The sequence below is a fragment of the Eretmochelys imbricata genome, chromosome 9 (assembly GCF_965152235.1).
Source record: "Eretmochelys imbricata isolate rEreImb1 chromosome 9, rEreImb1.hap1, whole genome shotgun sequence".
NCBI lineage: Eukaryota > Metazoa > Chordata > Testudines > Cheloniidae > Eretmochelys > Eretmochelys imbricata.
This window is the reverse complement of record NC_135580.1, coordinates 15,192,157-15,209,706: the sequence shown is the minus strand read 5'-3', so window position 1 is coordinate 15,209,706 and position 17,550 is coordinate 15,192,157. Positions and strand designations below refer to the sequence as shown.

At 41.4% G+C, this 17,550-nt stretch overlaps 1 protein-coding gene across 1 annotated transcript in view; it reads right to left on the bottom strand.

Moving 5' to 3' along the window:
• SPATA16 (spermatogenesis associated 16) overlaps nt 1-17,550 on the bottom strand; it is a 117,116-nt gene that overhangs the window by 38,279 nt on the left and 61,287 nt on the right. Inside the window, exons 5-6 of the mRNA XM_077827197.1 lie at nt 6,432-6,579; nt 1,222-1,368 (exon numbers count right to left, since the gene is read on the bottom strand). Coding sequence (XP_077683323.1) covers nt 1,222-1,368; nt 6,432-6,579 — 295 coding nt within the window. The remainder of the gene's footprint in view (nt 1-1,221; nt 1,369-6,431; nt 6,580-17,550) is intronic.

The following is a 17,550-nucleotide window of genomic DNA, read 5'->3' as shown; positions in this document are numbered from 1 at the left end:
GCACCCACTGGGGTGAGGGGCTAAATGCCGTAGGTCCTGCTCCCTGCAGGGCAGAAGCCCCTGGTCCCACCACCCTGCTGCAGGGCAGAAGCCCCGAGCTCCCACCCATCCAGTCTGGTAGGCGGAGAATGGGCAGTGTGGGGGGGGCACCGCGAGCCACACTTTAACTGTAAAAGAGCCACATGCACTCACAAGCCACAGTTTCTATACACTATACCCTCCCTTCAATGTTCTCTCTACCTTCCTTTGTTTCTCTTTAGCTAATCCCCTTCCAACAAAACCTTCCTTCCAAAAAAATTAAAAGATAGAAATAAATCAACCAGACACAAAAAATCATGGCACTGATGTGACATTTGCCAACCATCACATTGTTCCTCCCACCCTTTTGTCTGTCTTATCTAATTAGATTGTTAAACTCTTTGGGGCAGGGACTGTTTCTTACTCTACATTTGTACAGTGCCTACCACAATGGGGCCCCATTCTTGGCTGGAGTCTCTAGGTACCACCATAATCAAATAAATAATAATAATAATAAATTTAATACAACTTTGCACTCCTACAGTGTTTTCCATTTGAAATATTAATTAAGTGGGCCTCACAACACCTCTGTGAGGTGAGTGATTTTTAGCCTCACAGATAGATGAGATGACTGGTCTCCAAAGATTACTGTAACACAAGTGCTTTCAGGACACCTAAAGTTTTCTAAGAGTATCTGAGCATCCCACAGTCTTTACTGCATTTATCCTCACTACACCTCTGTGAGGTAGAGCAGTGCTAATAACACACAGGGAACTGTGGCACACAGAAATTAAGTGACTTGCCTAAGGAAGTTTGGCGAGAGCAGGGAATTGAACTCACATCTCCTAAGTCATAGCGTAACACCATAACCACAAGATCTCCTTCCTCTCTACAGCCAAGTGAACCATTTAAAGTGAATATCTGCCTGCACTGGCAATTGGCAAACACAGTGACAAATATCTACATAGATAGGGTGGGGGGAGGGGGAGGGAAGTGAGTGGACAGTGGGGAGGAGCGACAAGTGCCTACAAATACAGGCTGGGGAGGAGGTGAATGGTTGTTTGCTTGCATGATGGAGTAGACATGCCCACTGTGGCCTGTGCTTTAGCATAGTCCCTTGATCTGTGCCCCAACCAGTCCTCTGCCCTTGCAAGTGACAAACCCCATTGCATTCAAACTACTGAGCAAATCAGCAATGCATACCTGAAAAGGATGGCAGCTTTTTACTTGACATCTTTTCCAAGAATTTCCCAACGTCTTTGTTTTTGAAACCCAGCGTCAACAAATATTGTTGGGGAGGCAAAGAAGCCCAGTCCGCTGTCTGTGGTAAGATGTGAAGTCCATGAGGATCTGGAACAGGACAGTGATAGCATTTTGCACCCTTGCTTTTTCTTGAGGGCTTACATTAGTGCCTTTCAAATTTTAGCCTCCTCGCTTGAAAAAGAAAAGGGCTAAAAGAGTACTGCAGTCTATTGAATTTAACATAAAACACCCACCAAAACAAGTGACCAGAGAAACCCCTTAAACACGTTCAGTGCCAAGGCATAGGTGTAAGTAGTTTTTGAAATTCTGAATGTTGATGAATTTTTTTGGTAGAAATTTAAAATTTCACAGAAAAAATGGTAAAAATGTTTATGAAAATTTTGTCTCATTTTTTGACTAGCTCATCAAAAAATCCTAAATTTAATATTTCAACATTTGTTGTTGACATTTTTAATTTTAACAAAACAAAAACAAAAACCTCAAACACCACCATCCTGCACAAAAAGCAGGATGAAATTTTAGTGACAATATTCACAAAAATGTTATCCTGTTTTCAACCAGCTCTACTTTTAAGATGCCCACTAATATAGTCAGAGAATGACAGAGAATCCCATTCACTGCTCACTGGGCTTGCCAGCACAAAAATAAAATACAGTGAGCAAGATATTCCTCTTCCCCAAGTATTTTGCCAATAGATCTCCATTAACTTTGCTAGAGTAACTACTGAGTTCCACTGAGGTGACTCAGAATGTGTTCTATTTGGTAGAGTCGTTGTTTTACTCATACACTGTACTCTGAATGTATGCACATTCTGGATGTGTACAAATATTTTAAATGATCTAATTTTGTGCTCTACCAGTCCATTCTTTTTATCTCATTTGTATATACAGAGTTTACTTAGCAGGTGGTTAACAGCCAGAAATTATAAAACCCTACCTGCTGAAGTTCTATGTAGCTTTTAATAGGATGCTAGGGGCTTGCAATTGTTGCTCTTAAAAGCCCTACCTATATTCTAAAAGCTTTCTGCCTCTGATGGATTCAAAAATTTAAAATAGACTGCATTGTGCATTTGAATTTAAAAATATACCTCCTTTTCTTCCATGGATCAAAGGAAAACTTGTAGAGAAATTCAGTATAATACATCCTTACAATAAGTCAAAACTTGAACCAAGATTTGGACGAATGAATGTTACTGAAATTCATGATTAAGGTTATTTTAACTAACAAGTTAATAATAGAGCAAGTATTTCAAACTGTATTTTCACAGAAGTGGTTTAGTTCACATTTTAAATCCCAGAGATGAGGGGTATGGAGCCTCTCACCTGCAGGTCATAAGTCCAGACCTGTGCCAATCTGGCAGTGATAGAAAAGGTCGCTATCTTAAAACAAAAAAACTTCAAATCCAGACTCCAGCGAGAAACTGCTGAATTGGAATTCATTTGCAAATTGGATACTATTAATTTAGGCTTAAATAGAGACTGGGAGTGGCTAAGTCATTATGCAAGGTAGCCTATTTCCTCTTGTTTTTTCCTACCCCCCCCCCCCCCAGATGTTCTCGTTTAACTTGGATTTAAACTTGGAGAGTGGTCAGTTTGGATGAGCTATTACCAGCAGGAGAGTGAGTTTGTGTGTGTATGGGGGTGGGTTTTTGGAGGGGGGTGAGGGAGTGAGAGAACCTGGATTTGTGCAGGAAATGGCCCAACTTGATTATCATGCACATTGTGTAAAGAGTTGTCACTTTGGATGGGCTATCACCAGCAGGAGAGTGAATTTGTGTGGGGGGGTGGAGGGTGAGAAAACCTGGATTTGTGCTGGAAATGGCCTAACCTGATGATCACTTTAGATAAGCTATTACCAGCAGGACAGTGGGGTGGGAGGAGGTATTGTTTCATAGTCTCTGTGTATATATAAAGTCTGCTGCAGTTTCCACGGTATGCATCCGATGAAGTGAGCTGTAGATCACGAAAGCTCATGCTCAAATAAATTGGTTAGTCTCTAAGGTGCCACAAGTACTCCTTTTCTTTTTGAAAATCGTCACTGTGATAGATATGGCAATTTCCTGCAATATCTTTGGGAGATCTTATTGAATTAAGTTTAAATAGCTTTGCAGTCAAGTGTATTACAAATTCAAAGTTTATGTATTATTGTGGGATTGTATGTAACTTCTTTAGGGGAGAGACATGGACAATCCAAACTCTGGGAAATTTTATTTGCTTCAACAGACTATTTTAAACAATGTGCCAGACAAGAAGGAACACTCGGGACTAACAAAGTTAAATGGGTCTCCTAGGAAATACCTGGGGGGAGATAAATGCAAATTCTCACTTTTGGACGCAATCTTTCGAAGATACACCCTGAGCAGAGAACCATTGTATCTGACCGATCACCTGTTCCCAGTCCCTGAATATCAAAGTTCCAGTCTGTATAAAGGAAAGGCTAACTTATGTTTTTGTTCTGAGGAAAAGCTGTTATGAACTTGTAACCACAGAGAAACCCCTGGGTGAGGTTTAAGGACTGATCACCTACCAGAGCCTTTGTTGAAGTTGGGGGTGATCTCTGGTAAGATTACCATGTGTGTAGGTTCTTCTTTTTTTCTTTTTAATACATTTTTCTCTGTTATGCTCTCACCTTAAGAATAACTGTGCTACTCAGAAAGGGCTTTGTGGAAACTTACAACAGTGGGCAATTTCCCCAGAGAGAAAGCAACCTGCAGATACTGGCTGTATAGGCCACCTGGCTTGTTGGGGAACTCAGAGTGTAGACAGGGCACTATGCTGTCTGGAAACCCCCTGGTCAGGAGAGAGAGAGATGCCAGTCTCCACCTCAGAGAGGTGACGGCTGAAGAGCCAGGAGCCTAGAGTGGGTGTCCTTGCTGGTCCACAAGGTGCAATTGCCTTGCACTATGACAGGCACTAGCTGAAAGCGCTTTGATGAACTAAGTGAAATGGCTTGAGGGGTCTCAGTCCAGTTCTGAATAGAAAAGTCACAAACAACACTGGCACTAGCTGTTACCCTTGTCAGCTGCCCCAGCAGAGCATCTAGTGACAATTAATTTTTCCATCCTTGTCCTAAGTTCTCAGCCTTAGAAGGTGCTCCCTGCAGGTCAGAAACGGGGCATATTGGTGGAGAAGCTTGCACTTCCTGTGCTTTACCTGTTCTGTGAACATATGAGGGCTGCAAACTCCAGAGCTGTAAGTTCAGCATCCTTCACCATCATTGCAGTCACAAAAGCAAACAAAATAAAACAAGCCATGCTAAATCTTTAACTTGTATTACACAGAAAGTTGCATACAGCGGACCGAATTATGACCTCAGATACACAGGACAATTCCCAGAAAAGTCAGTGAGCCAAATTCTGCTCTCAGTTACACCAGTGTCAAACAGAAGTAACTCCACTGAAGTCTAATGGGTGATATAACCATGCATCTGAGGCCAGAACTGGGTCCATTAGCTTTATTTATAAGCAAAATAATTGATTAAAATGGTCTATAACCAGGAGCTCTCCCTTTCCCCTCCCCTTTATCTTTTTTTCTTTCCTTGGGTGTAGTAGTGAAAGAAATTAAAAATTAAGGGTGACATTTTCAGAATGCCTATGTGATTTAGGCACACAAATCCTATTGACTTTCCAAGCAACTTGTCCTCCTAGATCACGTACATACTTTGGAAAATCCCACCCTCTCTCTGTATTGTTTGGGGGAGACGGGATTCTGTGAGGTATGAGTTTGTCTCCTTTTCAATCAGGTTCAGGGAGTTTTATATTATACTCCTCTTAATGCCAATACTTTTGTTCCCTAGAAGTTCTCCACAAATTCACATCAGCAAGTAAACAGAAGACAGCTACTTTATAACCTCCATAACAAATAACAAGTCCCTATTTTCTCTATTTAAAAAAAATACCACCACACACGTAGGAATGTTCTTCAACTTGTAAAATCAAGGTGATCTGTCTTTACAGTGACATTTTTAAAACAAGACATAAAATGAACAAAATAAATGTACTTCGTTGTGTACAATACTTGCATGACTTTGTTGTCAGTGCTTGGACTTACTAGTCTCTATTTGTTTTTTTATCAAGGAAGTTTTTAGTGCTCCTGAAAGGTTCCATATTGATTGCCCTGAAGGATGAAGTCATTATTCACAGAGCTGGTATTTCACAGAAAGTGGCATAGTCATATAGCCCAATCAATAAGTCTCAGCTCTGACCCAGGGCAATACCTCTAGGAATTAAAGAGCATTTCAGTCTTCTGGAGCATTCTGCTAGAACTGCCCACAAAGCTATAGTGTGGGTTCTTGTAATGGGAGCAAATGTCCTCAAGCAATTCGACATAGTGAGAAACTTACCTCTCCCTCTGTCTGATCCTCAGTCATCAACACAGTGTGATGCCTTAGGGTCTTCTCATAGTCATCACTGCTCCAAGTAACTCGGTTAGCAATGATAACAAGAGATGCCTTAGCCCATCATCCACTTTCCTTCTGGGATTAGGACCTACTCACTGTGATCTAAGTGCTTATCAACTCAGGAAAAGGCTACTTTAACTTGCTCCACCAGCAGCGTACAATGGGGGTCACAGAAAAGATTCCCCTGTTCACACCAAAACTCGATGCCCTCCACTGGATCCCCATTCACTTCTAGGTCTTACTCAAGGTCCTGGTTCTGAATGAGGCTGGGCTACCCATTCATGACCACTGGGAATGATCAATCGTTATTGCCCCTGGTGGGGGAGACCAGTAAGAAGCAGCTGCAGAGCATCTGCAGCAAAGGGGCTCTTGACAGTGGAACTTCCTACCTGAGGTTAGGGTGAGCCCAAGTCTGACAATCTTCAGAGCACACTGCAAAGCCCAATGTACAACAAAAGCTTTGCTGCAATAATGGAAGTTAAAGAACGATGCTTCGAGGCATCATGGGTACAATTCACCCTTGTGCAGGGTGTCAGAACAAAGCTACATACATTGTGTTTGAGGACTTAAGTGCTACATAGGTCATATGTTGGCCCTCCGCTCAGGGGTGAATTTCACCCCATGTGAGAGTAAGAATTTGCGGGATCCGGCCCCAACCACCCACAAATCAAACTCAATGTCAGCTACAGACACACAATCCACACAATCCAATGAGGTCCAGTGCCGCTTGAAGATGTGAAATCCACTCTTACCTGTGTAGATGTACGCCACATAATCAGGGTGCTTTTTAGCAAAAGCTTCCTTCATCTTGTCTATTTTGTCAGCCTTTGCTTTTGTTGCAAATGGTGTGTACATAACTGAAAAAGATTCCTCCCTGGTGATGGCCTCTTCGATCATAGCCTAAAATAAAGGGGGAGAAATGACACATACTGTGCTGGTAAAAAGTGAGCTACCATTAAAAAAAATATGAGAGAGAAAGAAAAATAATTGCCATCGCAGCTGATATTTTTCCCTTTAATAATTGCACAGTCATGCAAAGATAACATATTTTGGTCTTGAATATTAATTAGAGAGGAATTCAAATTAGTTCCAGAAAACATTGCCTATCTCATGCTCAGAAACTCAATTTAGTGTAAAAAAAAAGCATTTTTAAACAATATTTAGTTTCGTGAGTCTTCAGTGGGGAGAAAAGTATCAGATAAATTATCTTCAAGTGAAAAAGACCAAATTGATTTCATGTTCTCTGAAGGTCACATCCTTCACCTGAAATTTTATTCATTATTTGGGAGCTGGTTAAGCAATACTGTACATTTACGTTATCCCTTGGGTTGGCATGAATCAAGTACTGGGGCTGTATGGAACGTTAGCCTTAAAATATTAAATCTATACATAGTTTGCAGAAAGAGTGAAATTCATGCTTGTGCAGAGGGCCAGCACAAGGTGTATGCATCATGTAAACCCTTAAAATAGGGCTAAATGGTTCATTATGTTGGCTTCCTGGACAGAGGTGAATTTCACCCTGAATGGACTACCAGAGTAAAATGAGATCACCCCACTGTTTAACTGGTCCTCAGCTGGGGTGAACTGCCAACATTGATCAGAACTAATCTTGCTCAGCATTATTACTGCCCCTGCATAGGCAAGATTTAACCAGTTTCTGAAACAGCATTGAACACAGACAGTTCATTCTGATTTGCACGTCCTGTTAAATCATGTTCAACACTGATTCAGCTGCATCCTTACAGACATATGTTGCCTTTTCCCTAGTGTCGACAAAGCTTCAATAAAATTTGGAACACTGAAACATTTCTTCAGTGTAACTTTGTTTATGTGTAATCGTTCACCCAACACAAGGTTAGTGAAGACAATCATAAAGAAAAAGCATAAAGAGACTGATTTGCATATTCTAACAGGAAATAGCCCTCACATCACACTCCATATTGAAGTGAATCACTGAAAATCTGAGTTTTTGAACTGAGTTTTGAACTGAGCTGTTTTACTGACAGACCAAATGGGCCTTACTTCAGTTGTTGAAGTCATTCCTCAGTGATATAAAATTGCCCAGGAAATAATGAGCATATATGAGAGATATGCTGGAATGGAAGATTGCAATAAGAGACAAGCTAAGTATCCGTGTCCTTTTCTGTAATGGCCTTAAGCAGGTCATTGTACCAATTTACTTCCAGTAACAGAATACTGGATCCAGTGAAAAGATCTATTCCCTTTGTACAAAGTGTCTCTCTCGCAAATGACTTGTTTGTGGATGTGGTTAAGAGTCAGAGGGTCTGCCCTTCATAAACATTTTCAAAAGGAGGCAAAATTCAGAAATAGGCTACTTTATACAGAGAAAACACATGCTCTCAATTGCACGACAATACCATATACATGGTCATGATACCCATTGCATAAATAAATTGATACAACCACAGAATATAATGTGGAATATAATGTGGAACCAGGAAATTAACTGCACTTACGCCCAAATCCTTCCATTTCCTTTGCTGACATGGACAGCCCTCACAGCAGCAGAAATGGAGCAGTTTTACTCTGCATGGAGTCAGACAGGATGCCAGGAATACCACACAACAAAAACACTAACCCAGGAACCTATCCTTGCAACAAAGCCCGTTGCCAACTCTGTCCACATATCTATTCAGGGGACACCATCATAGGGCCTAATCACATCAGCCACACTATCAGAGGCTCGTTCACCTGTGATATATGCCATCATGTGCCAGCAATGCCCCTCTGCTATGTACATTGGCCAAACCGGACAGTCTCCACATAAAAGAATAAATGGACACAAATCAGACGTCAAGAATTATAACATTCAAAAACCAGTCGGAGAACACTTCACTTTCTTTGGTCACTCGATTACAGACCTAAAAGTGGCAATTCTTCAACAAAAAAACTTCAAAAACAGACTCCAGCGAGAGACTGCTGAATTGGAATTAATTTGTAAACTGGATACAATTAACTTAGGCTTGAATAAAGCCTGGGAGTGGATGGGTCATTACACAAAGTAAGACTATTTCCCCTTGTTTATTTCCCCTCCTACTGTCCTTGTAAAGTGCTGGAAATGGCCCACCTTGATTATCACTACAAAAGGTCCCCCTTTCCCCCCCGCCCGCTTTCCTGCTGGTAATAGCTCACCTTCTGATGAAGTGAGCTGTAGCTCACGAAAGCTTATGCTCAGATAAATTGGTTAGTCTCTAAGGTGCTACTAGTACTCGTTTTTTTTTCACCTTTCCTGGTCACTCTTGTTACAGTGTGTATGGTAACACCCATTGTTTCATGTTCTCTGTGTATATAAAATCTCCCCACTATATTTTCCACTGTATGCATCCGATAAAGCAAGCTGTAGCTCACTAAAGCTTATGCTCTAATAAATTTGTTCGTCTCTAAGGTGCCACAAGTCCTCCTTTTCTTTTTACGGATACAGACTAACACGGCTGCTACTCTGAAACCTGTCATTATGCAGGGAATGGTAACCCCTATGCAATGTGGGGCCCAAAGCCATAGAACCAGCCTATGCAATCATGCTGACAACTCTTGGTAGGTAAGACACAGTGTCAAGGAGCTGCAGCTGAATGGACCTTCTGGTCTGTTTCTCCCAGTTTGTGCGTGTAAGGGCCATATAGATTGTTCCTCTCCCTTTTGCCCTGGAGGAGTTCTCCAGGGCCCTGCCAAAATACACAGGCTGGGTATTTAGGGTAGCATTTGGGGCTCATAAAGTCCTGTTAGCCTACTCATCTGCACTCTGCCCACTCATCCATCTAACATTCCAAACCCCTGAGACATGGAAAAGAAAACAAAACCCTGCCTTCTTTTCACCCTAAATACGGAGTAGGGAAAAGCCAGGATTGAAAATTACCCTGCTTTGCAGTCCAGAATGGGCAATATTCAGTCTTGGACCAGTGACAGGTTTAAAATATCTGTTTTACTATGAGACACCAGATGTACGGACACTAAGGATATGTCTACACAGCAAAGAAAGTGGTGGTGAGTCTCAGAGCCTGGGTCAAATGACTCGGGTTTGAAGGGCTTGCACAATGGAGCTAAAAAGGAGCAGGTATATATTCATGTTTGGCCTAGAGCCCAGACTCTGAAGTTCAGCAGGGGGGATGGGGAGGGTCTTGGAGCCCAAGCTTCAGCCTGAGCCCTAATGTTTACACTGTAACGTTTAGCTCCATAGTGCGAGCCCAGGCCAGTTTACCAGGGCTCTGAGACTCGCTGCAAAGGGTTTGGTTTTTTTGCAGCGTAGATGTACCCTGACTGTTTCCTTCTAGTGAGATGGGATAATAACATTTACATGATATATATCTACAGTAGCCATGGCTAGTTCTGGCAAGCTGAAAAATAGTAGACCTTAAAATAGCAATGCCATGATTTATAGGAAAGCTCTTTCAGATGTTGTACGTTAGTTTTATGAACTCTAATTTTTCTGTCACTCTAGGATTTGCAAAACCTGGCTTTAGAGATGAAGAAATATGAAAAATAGGACCAATAAAGTCTTCAAGAGACACATTTTTTAAAAAGCAGAGGCCCAGCTATTCGCACACGCACAATCAACACAACTTACAGTTCTAATACAAGTACTCAATGGGGTTGGCATTTTTGTGCTGATATTGGACACCCATTATTAGCATTTAACCATAAAGCTATAGAAAGCAATTTTCTAATTTGTAGTCTAAATGGAATGCATGGTGGCATGCTGCGGTGTAGAGGTTTTAGTGGAACTTACTTGCATAACTCACTTTTGGCTTCACCAGCCTTGAGAACAATTCAAAATCATGGCAATAAAACCTTTACACCACCATGTACCCATAAACAGTCCTTGCAGTATGCAAATAGGGACTGGGTCAGAGTGCAATATGGTAAAATATCACTCAAAGGGGAAAAAACAGTTCCTTAGATTTTGGTCAGTACTACTACTGAAGGTCCTATTATTATCCAAGAGCAATTTTTTCCTCCAGCTCCTGAGCCTTCATGTAGCTGCTATTTGTTTCATTATCCCCTTGGATTTTTATGGGCTAAAATCTTTAAGAACATAAAAACTTCAGCACATAAAAACTTTGGAACAGAAAACTTTATGCAGTGGGGTCCCTAAAGATTTCTCTGCTGAAGTCTTTATGCACTGAAGTCCATATGCTCAGGGAGACTTCAGCACAGAAATCTACAGGCATGTCTAGTCACTGAGAATGAGATGCTAGCAATTGTTATTCCTCTTCCCGTGTGCACCTAGAGCCCATTCAGTGCCCATTCAAGTTAGTGGAAAGACTTCCATTTATTTCACTGGACTTTGGGTTGGGTCCCTGGAGAACAGGATTGGGAAAGTCATTCTGTTTCCCGCCTTCATGCCTCTTGATGTGCTCTGCAGAGAGGTAGCAGGGAGAGGATGATGCTGATCTACCCCACTCGTGGCAATATCGTCACACCCCGCATAAGGATGGAGTTGGACATTACCTCTAGGTAGGCAGAAACATCTCCCTATGCACTATATAAGGCTGTGGCTGAATTTTCACACATGCCTGACACAAGCGATTTGTAGTGACATCTCAATGATGGCATTGGTACTTCTTTGACCCCAGTAGGATTAGAAAAGTGGGTGAGGGGAAAGAACACCAAGGAATTCAGAGAAAAAGATGGAAGAATGTGAAATCTGGGACTTCTGTGAACACCATGATAAACATCTTCCCCACAGGTCACACTGGATTCCAGTCGCTTGGGACTAATGTTGTCCTACCATGTACAATGCATTGGGATGAGGGAGGTGACAGCAGCATAGCATGTGCCCCAGAAAGACAGGTGGGCTCCCACTTCCGTTAAAAAGGAGACAGGTTTCAGAGTGGTAGCCGTGTTAGTCTGTATCAGCAAAAAGAACGAGAAGTACTTGTGGCACCTTAGTGACTATTTATTTGGGCATAAGCTTTCGAGGGCTAAAACCCACTTCATCAGATGCCTGGACTCCAATGAGAAACTGAAGAAATGGAATTAATTTGCAAACTGGACACAATCAAATTAGGTTTGAATAAAGACTGGGAGTGGATGGGTCATTACACAAAATAAAAATTATTTCCCCATGCTAATTTCCCCCCCTAGTGTTACTCACACCTTCTTGTCAACTGTTCGAAATGGGCCATCCTGATTATCACTACAAAAGTTTTTTTCTCCTGCTGATAATAGCCCACCTTAATTGATTTGTCTCATTAGAGTTGGTATGGCAACCCCCATCTTTTCATGTTCTCTGTATATATATATCTTCCTACTGTATTTTCCACTCCATGCACCTGATGAAGTGGGTTTTAGCCCATGAAAGCTTATGCCCAAATAAATTTGTTAGTCTCTAAGGTGCCACAAGTACGCCTCTTTTTTTTTTTAAAAGGAGAGAGGAAGGAGTGTGGGATCTCTTGGCCTTTGGTCCAGGCTTGCTATATATATGTCTAAACATATATAAAATGGCCAGGGTATACCTAGAGTTAGAATATACTCACAATGAATTTGAATGCAATTTTTTTTCTTTATAAAAATGTGAAACATTTTCAAACATTCTCCTCCCTAGACCTCCCAGATTTGGGGCAAGTCAAGCTAACAGAGCTTCCATTCTCTCTCATTCAGGGCTTGATGTAGTGCTCATTGAAGTCAATGGAAAGACTCCCACTCAGTGGGCATTGAATCAGGCCTGTGTTGAGCATTGCAAAGAATCAAAAGTACCCTCTTCGGCAGTGCATTGAAACATAGGAATTGCTATACTGGATCAGACCAGTTCCTCCAATCTGGTATCATGCCTCCAACAGTGGCCAGTACCAATGTTCCCTCTAATTTTTGACAGGCTCTGTGCACAAAAAATTTCTTCTGTGCAAATTTTTGTGCTTCTGTGCAAATTGTTGTGCGCGCAGTGTTTCGCCATGTGCGCGGGGTTTCGGATCTGTGTGCACACGCACACATGCACAGCTTAGAGGGAACCTTGGCCAGTGCCCATTGCTTCAGAGAAGGTACAAGAAACTCTTTAATAGGAAGTTATGAAAAAACTCACCCACAGGAATATCTTCCTCCTATAATCCGTGGTTGACATGCCCTGAAGAATGAGAGTTTATATCTTTTCCAAAACTCTTGTTTTGGAACTGTGTGAAATCACAGAGTCTGTAGAGTAATTATTAGGCAGCAGAGTATTTAAATTTTCAACCTCAGATATTGAATCACTGATTCATTTTCATCTGAAATAAAAATACCCATAGGGGTATGGAATGGCTGCCGTATGAGGAGAGATTAGTAAGACTGGGACTGTTCAGGTTGGAAAAGAGACAACTAAGGGGGGATATGATAGAAGTCTATAAAATCATGACTGATGTGGAGAAAGTAAATAAGGAAGTGTTATTTACTCCTTCTCATTACACAAAAACTAGGGGTCACCAAATGAAATTAATAGGCAGCAGTTTAAAACAAACAGAAGGAAGTATTTTTTCACACTACACACAGTCAGCTTGTGGAACTCCTTGCCAGAGGAAGTTGTGAAGGCCAAGACGATAACAGGGTTCAAAAAAGAACTAGATAAATTCATGGAGGATAGGTCCATCAATGGCTGCTAGCCAAGATGGGCAAGGATGGTGCCCCTAGACTCTGTTTGCCAGAAGCTGGGAATGCGTGACAGGGGATGGATCACTTGAGGGTTACCTGTTCTGTTCATTCCCTCTGAAGCACCTGGCATTGGCTACTGTCAGTAGACAGGATACTGGGCTAGATGGACCTTTGATCTGACCCAGTATGGCCATTCTTATGTTCAACATTTCCATGGTTTATCAAAGGAATGTTTAAGATTACATTACTATCATGACAATTAAACACAAATTAAACTAAAAACATTCCCAAACAAATAGTTCTGTCTAGACAGAGCCAAGGGTTTAAATACATAGTCCTTTAACAGGAGGAACACCACATATCCTGTTTATCTCTGACCACCCAACTTCTGTGGAAATATATCAGAGACACCCTATATCATGTCTACGAATATGCAGTTTCATAGACCTTGTAATGAAATCTAAATTTTAGCCAAAACAATCTTACATTGTCTCTTTAATAACAGAATTGGTGCCCCCACATATTTGTGGGGAATAATGAAGTTGGCCCAAAGAGCTTTTAACCAACATTGCTAAATGTCTACCTTTTCTTTATAAACAAACAAAGAGATTGTTTTGATAATGAGCAGTTGTAGAATTCCAGTAGCTGAAAAGGAGAATTTAATGTGATTTTGTCCCTGCACAACCAGGTTTACTTCTAGCATCTACTAAAAAAGGCCTACGGATGTGGACCTTTGTTGCTGCCAGTACTTTGGGAAGGTGACTGATATTTGAATGCTCTGCCCATTGTTAGGTTTCTCCAGTAATATAGGAAAGGAATTATAAACTGCAGAACTTTTAAAGAGCTTGGTCTCAGAAAGAGAGGACAGTCTCACACCACATGGGCAGAACAAAAGTCTCAGCATCATTCAGCACTTGTACAATCACGCCCAGAGGCTAAAATCTACACAAAGGAGTCTGAAGCCACCAACTGACTCCTCAATGTTTCATCAACTCTTAGATTTTAAGGTCAGAAGCGACCATCATGATCATCTAGTCTGACCTCCTGCACATTGCAGGGAACAGAACCTCACCCACCCACTCCTACAATAGACCCATAACCTCTGGGTGAGTTATCCTCAAATCATGATTTAAAGACTTCAAGTTACAGAGAATCCACAACTTACACTAGTTTAAACCTGCAAGCAACCTGTGCCCTATGCTGCAGAGAAGAAAAAAAAGCCCCAGGGTCTCTGCCGATCTGACCTGAGGGGAAATTCCTTCCTGATCCCAAATTGGACCATAACCATTTCTGCAAGACCCAACAGCCAGACACCAGGGAAATAATTCTCTGTAGTAACTGAGAGCCCTCCCCATCTAGTGTCCCGTTAGCAGATATTGGAGATATTTGCTGCTAGCAGTCGCAGATGAGCTACTTGCCATTGTAGGCAGTCTCATCATACTATTCCCTCCATAAATTTATCAAGCTCCGTCTTGAAGCCAATTAGGTTTTTAACCCTCACGTCTCCCCTTGGAAGGCTGTTCCAGAACTTCACTCCTCTGTTGGTTAGAAACCTTTGTCTAATTTCAAGCCTAAACTTGTTGATGGCTCGTCTATATTCATTTGTTCTTGTGTCAACATTGGTGCTTAACTTAAATAACTCCTCTCCCGCCCTGGTATTTATCCCTCTGATTTATTTACAGAGAGCAATCATATCACCCTTCACCCTTTGTTTGGTTCGGCTACCCAAGCCAAGCTCTTTGAGTCTCCACCCATAAGGTAGGTTTTCCATTCCTCTGATCATCCTAGTATCCCTTCTATGCACCTGTTCCAGTTTGAATTTATCTTTCTTAAACATGGGACACAGTATTCCAGATGAGGTCTCACAAGTGCCTTGTATAATGGCACTTACACTTCCCTAGCTCGACTGGAAATACCTCGCCTGAAGCATCCTAGGATCACATTACTGTTTTTCATGACCACATCACATTGGCGGATGATAGTCATCTTGTAATCAACCAATACATCCAGGTCTTTTTCCTCCACTGTCACTTCCAACTGATCCGTCCCTAGCTTGTAACAAAAATTCTTGTTGTTAGTCCCTAAGTGCATGACCTTGCACTGTTCAATTTCATCTCATTTCTATTACTCCAATTTCAAGGTCATCCAGATCTTCTTATATGATATTCCGGTCCTCCTTTGTAGTGGCAATACCTCCCAACTTTGTGTCAGCTGCAAATTTTATTAATGCACACACACTTTTTGTGGCAAGGTCATTAATAAAAATGTTAAAGAAGATTGGTCCTGAGACTAATCCCTGAGGAACTACACTAGTAATCTCCCTCCAGCATGATAGTTCATCTTTCAGGGTGACCTGTATGACCTGGCCTCCTCCTAACCTAACCAGTTCCTTATCCACCTTTCAGTTTTCATCTTAGTCCCTTATTCTCAAATTTAACTAATAATTTCCCATGTGGAACTCTAGCAAATTCCTTACTGAAATCCAGTTAGATTATATTTGCATTTCCTTTGTCTAAAGAATCAGCTATTTTCTCAAAGAAAGAGATTAGGCTGGTCTGGCATGATCTATCTTTTTTAAACAATGTTGTATTTTATCCCAATTACTGTTTACCTCTATGTCCTTAACTACATTCTCTTCAAAATTTGTTCAGTTGTACAACTGAGATTAAATTAACAGCCCGGTGGTTTCCCAAATCACTTTTTCCCCCTTTTCTTAAAAATAGGTACTACATTGGCAATCCTCCAGTCATAGTTCAACTCCTGAGTTTACGGGTTTATTAAAAATCCTTGCTATTGGACTTGCAATTTCATGTGCCAGTTCCTTTAATATTCTTGAATGGAGATTATCTAGGCCCTCTGATTTAGTCCCATTAAACTGTTTGAGTTTGACGTCCACCTCAGATGTGGTAATTTCTACTTCCATATACTCATTTCCATTAGCCAAACTCCGAATTACCCTTATTTTAAAAACTGAGGCAAAGTATTTGTTTAGGTGTTGGGCCATGCCTAAATTATCTTTGATCTACACCTCATCCTCGGTATTTAGCAGTCCCCCTTCTTCTTTCCTTGTTTTCTTTTTATTTATATGGTGATAGAATAATTGACTATTGGTTTTAATTTCTCTTGCAAGGTCCAATTCTGTTTGGCTTTTGGCAGTTCTCATTTTTCCCCTACACTTTCTGATCTCCAAGAGGTAGCTTTCCTTGCTGATCCATACCATCTTCCGTTTCTTGTAGGCTTTCTACTTTCTCATAATCACGTGTCTGAGATGCTTGCTGATCCAGCTTGGCCTGAAACCCTTCTGATGAAATTTTCCCCTTACTTGAGATGCAGGCTTCAGATAGTTTCTGCAATTTTGGCTTAAAGTAATTCCAAGTTTCTTCCATATTCAGACCCTGGAGTTCTTCAGTCCAGTCCATTTCCCTGACTAATTCCCTTAATTTTTTAAAGTTTGCCCCTTTGAAATCAAGGATCCTAGTTGCAGATCTATTTTTGTTTATCCTTCAATTTAGTTTAAACTGAATTAGCTATGATCATTCAAACCAAGGTTGTCCCCTTACAACCAGTTCTTCTCTGAGCTCCTCAGCAGTACGAAATCTAAAATGGCATCACCTCTTGTAGATTTGGAGAGTATTTAGTGAAGAAATCTGTCAGCTATTGCATCCAGGAAAATCTGGACCCTAGTATTATTTGTAGCACTTGTCCTCCAGTCTCAAAACACAGGGGAATGAGAAGCGACACTGAGTAGAAATACCCCTTGAAGGGGACATGGAACGCTTATTTCTGGAACTTTCCAGTGGCCTTAGCAGGAAAAATAGAAGCTGACACGAAAGCAATGCAAAAAGCTAAAGCTAACTGAAGGAGACATCAGTCCTCCTTCCCAGCACACAGTTCCATGCCCTTTGGGAACCAGTCCCAAACATGAGAAGCTTAATCAGTCAGCAACAGACTGAGACAGACATGGTCTGCCTACAAACAGGATGACGTTACTGGGTTTCAGAGATGCATCAACTAACATGACTGGGCCAGTGCAATGGCAAACCACATTTTATGTAAGTGAAGGGCTGCTGATCTAGTGGCAGGGCAACTTGACTATATGTAGAATTCAGGCATGTTTTTGAAAACTGCTGACTGTTTACTTCCTTCTAAGAGACTTCATCTAAAGCTCTGTGTGGTATCCCCCTAGACTAAGAGTAGATGTCCAAGTGGAAACTCATGTGGCAGTTAATACTTCTAGGAGTTGCACAGGTATTCCTTCATCTCCTTTCAGAGAGGAGGTGGTATGCAGTGATG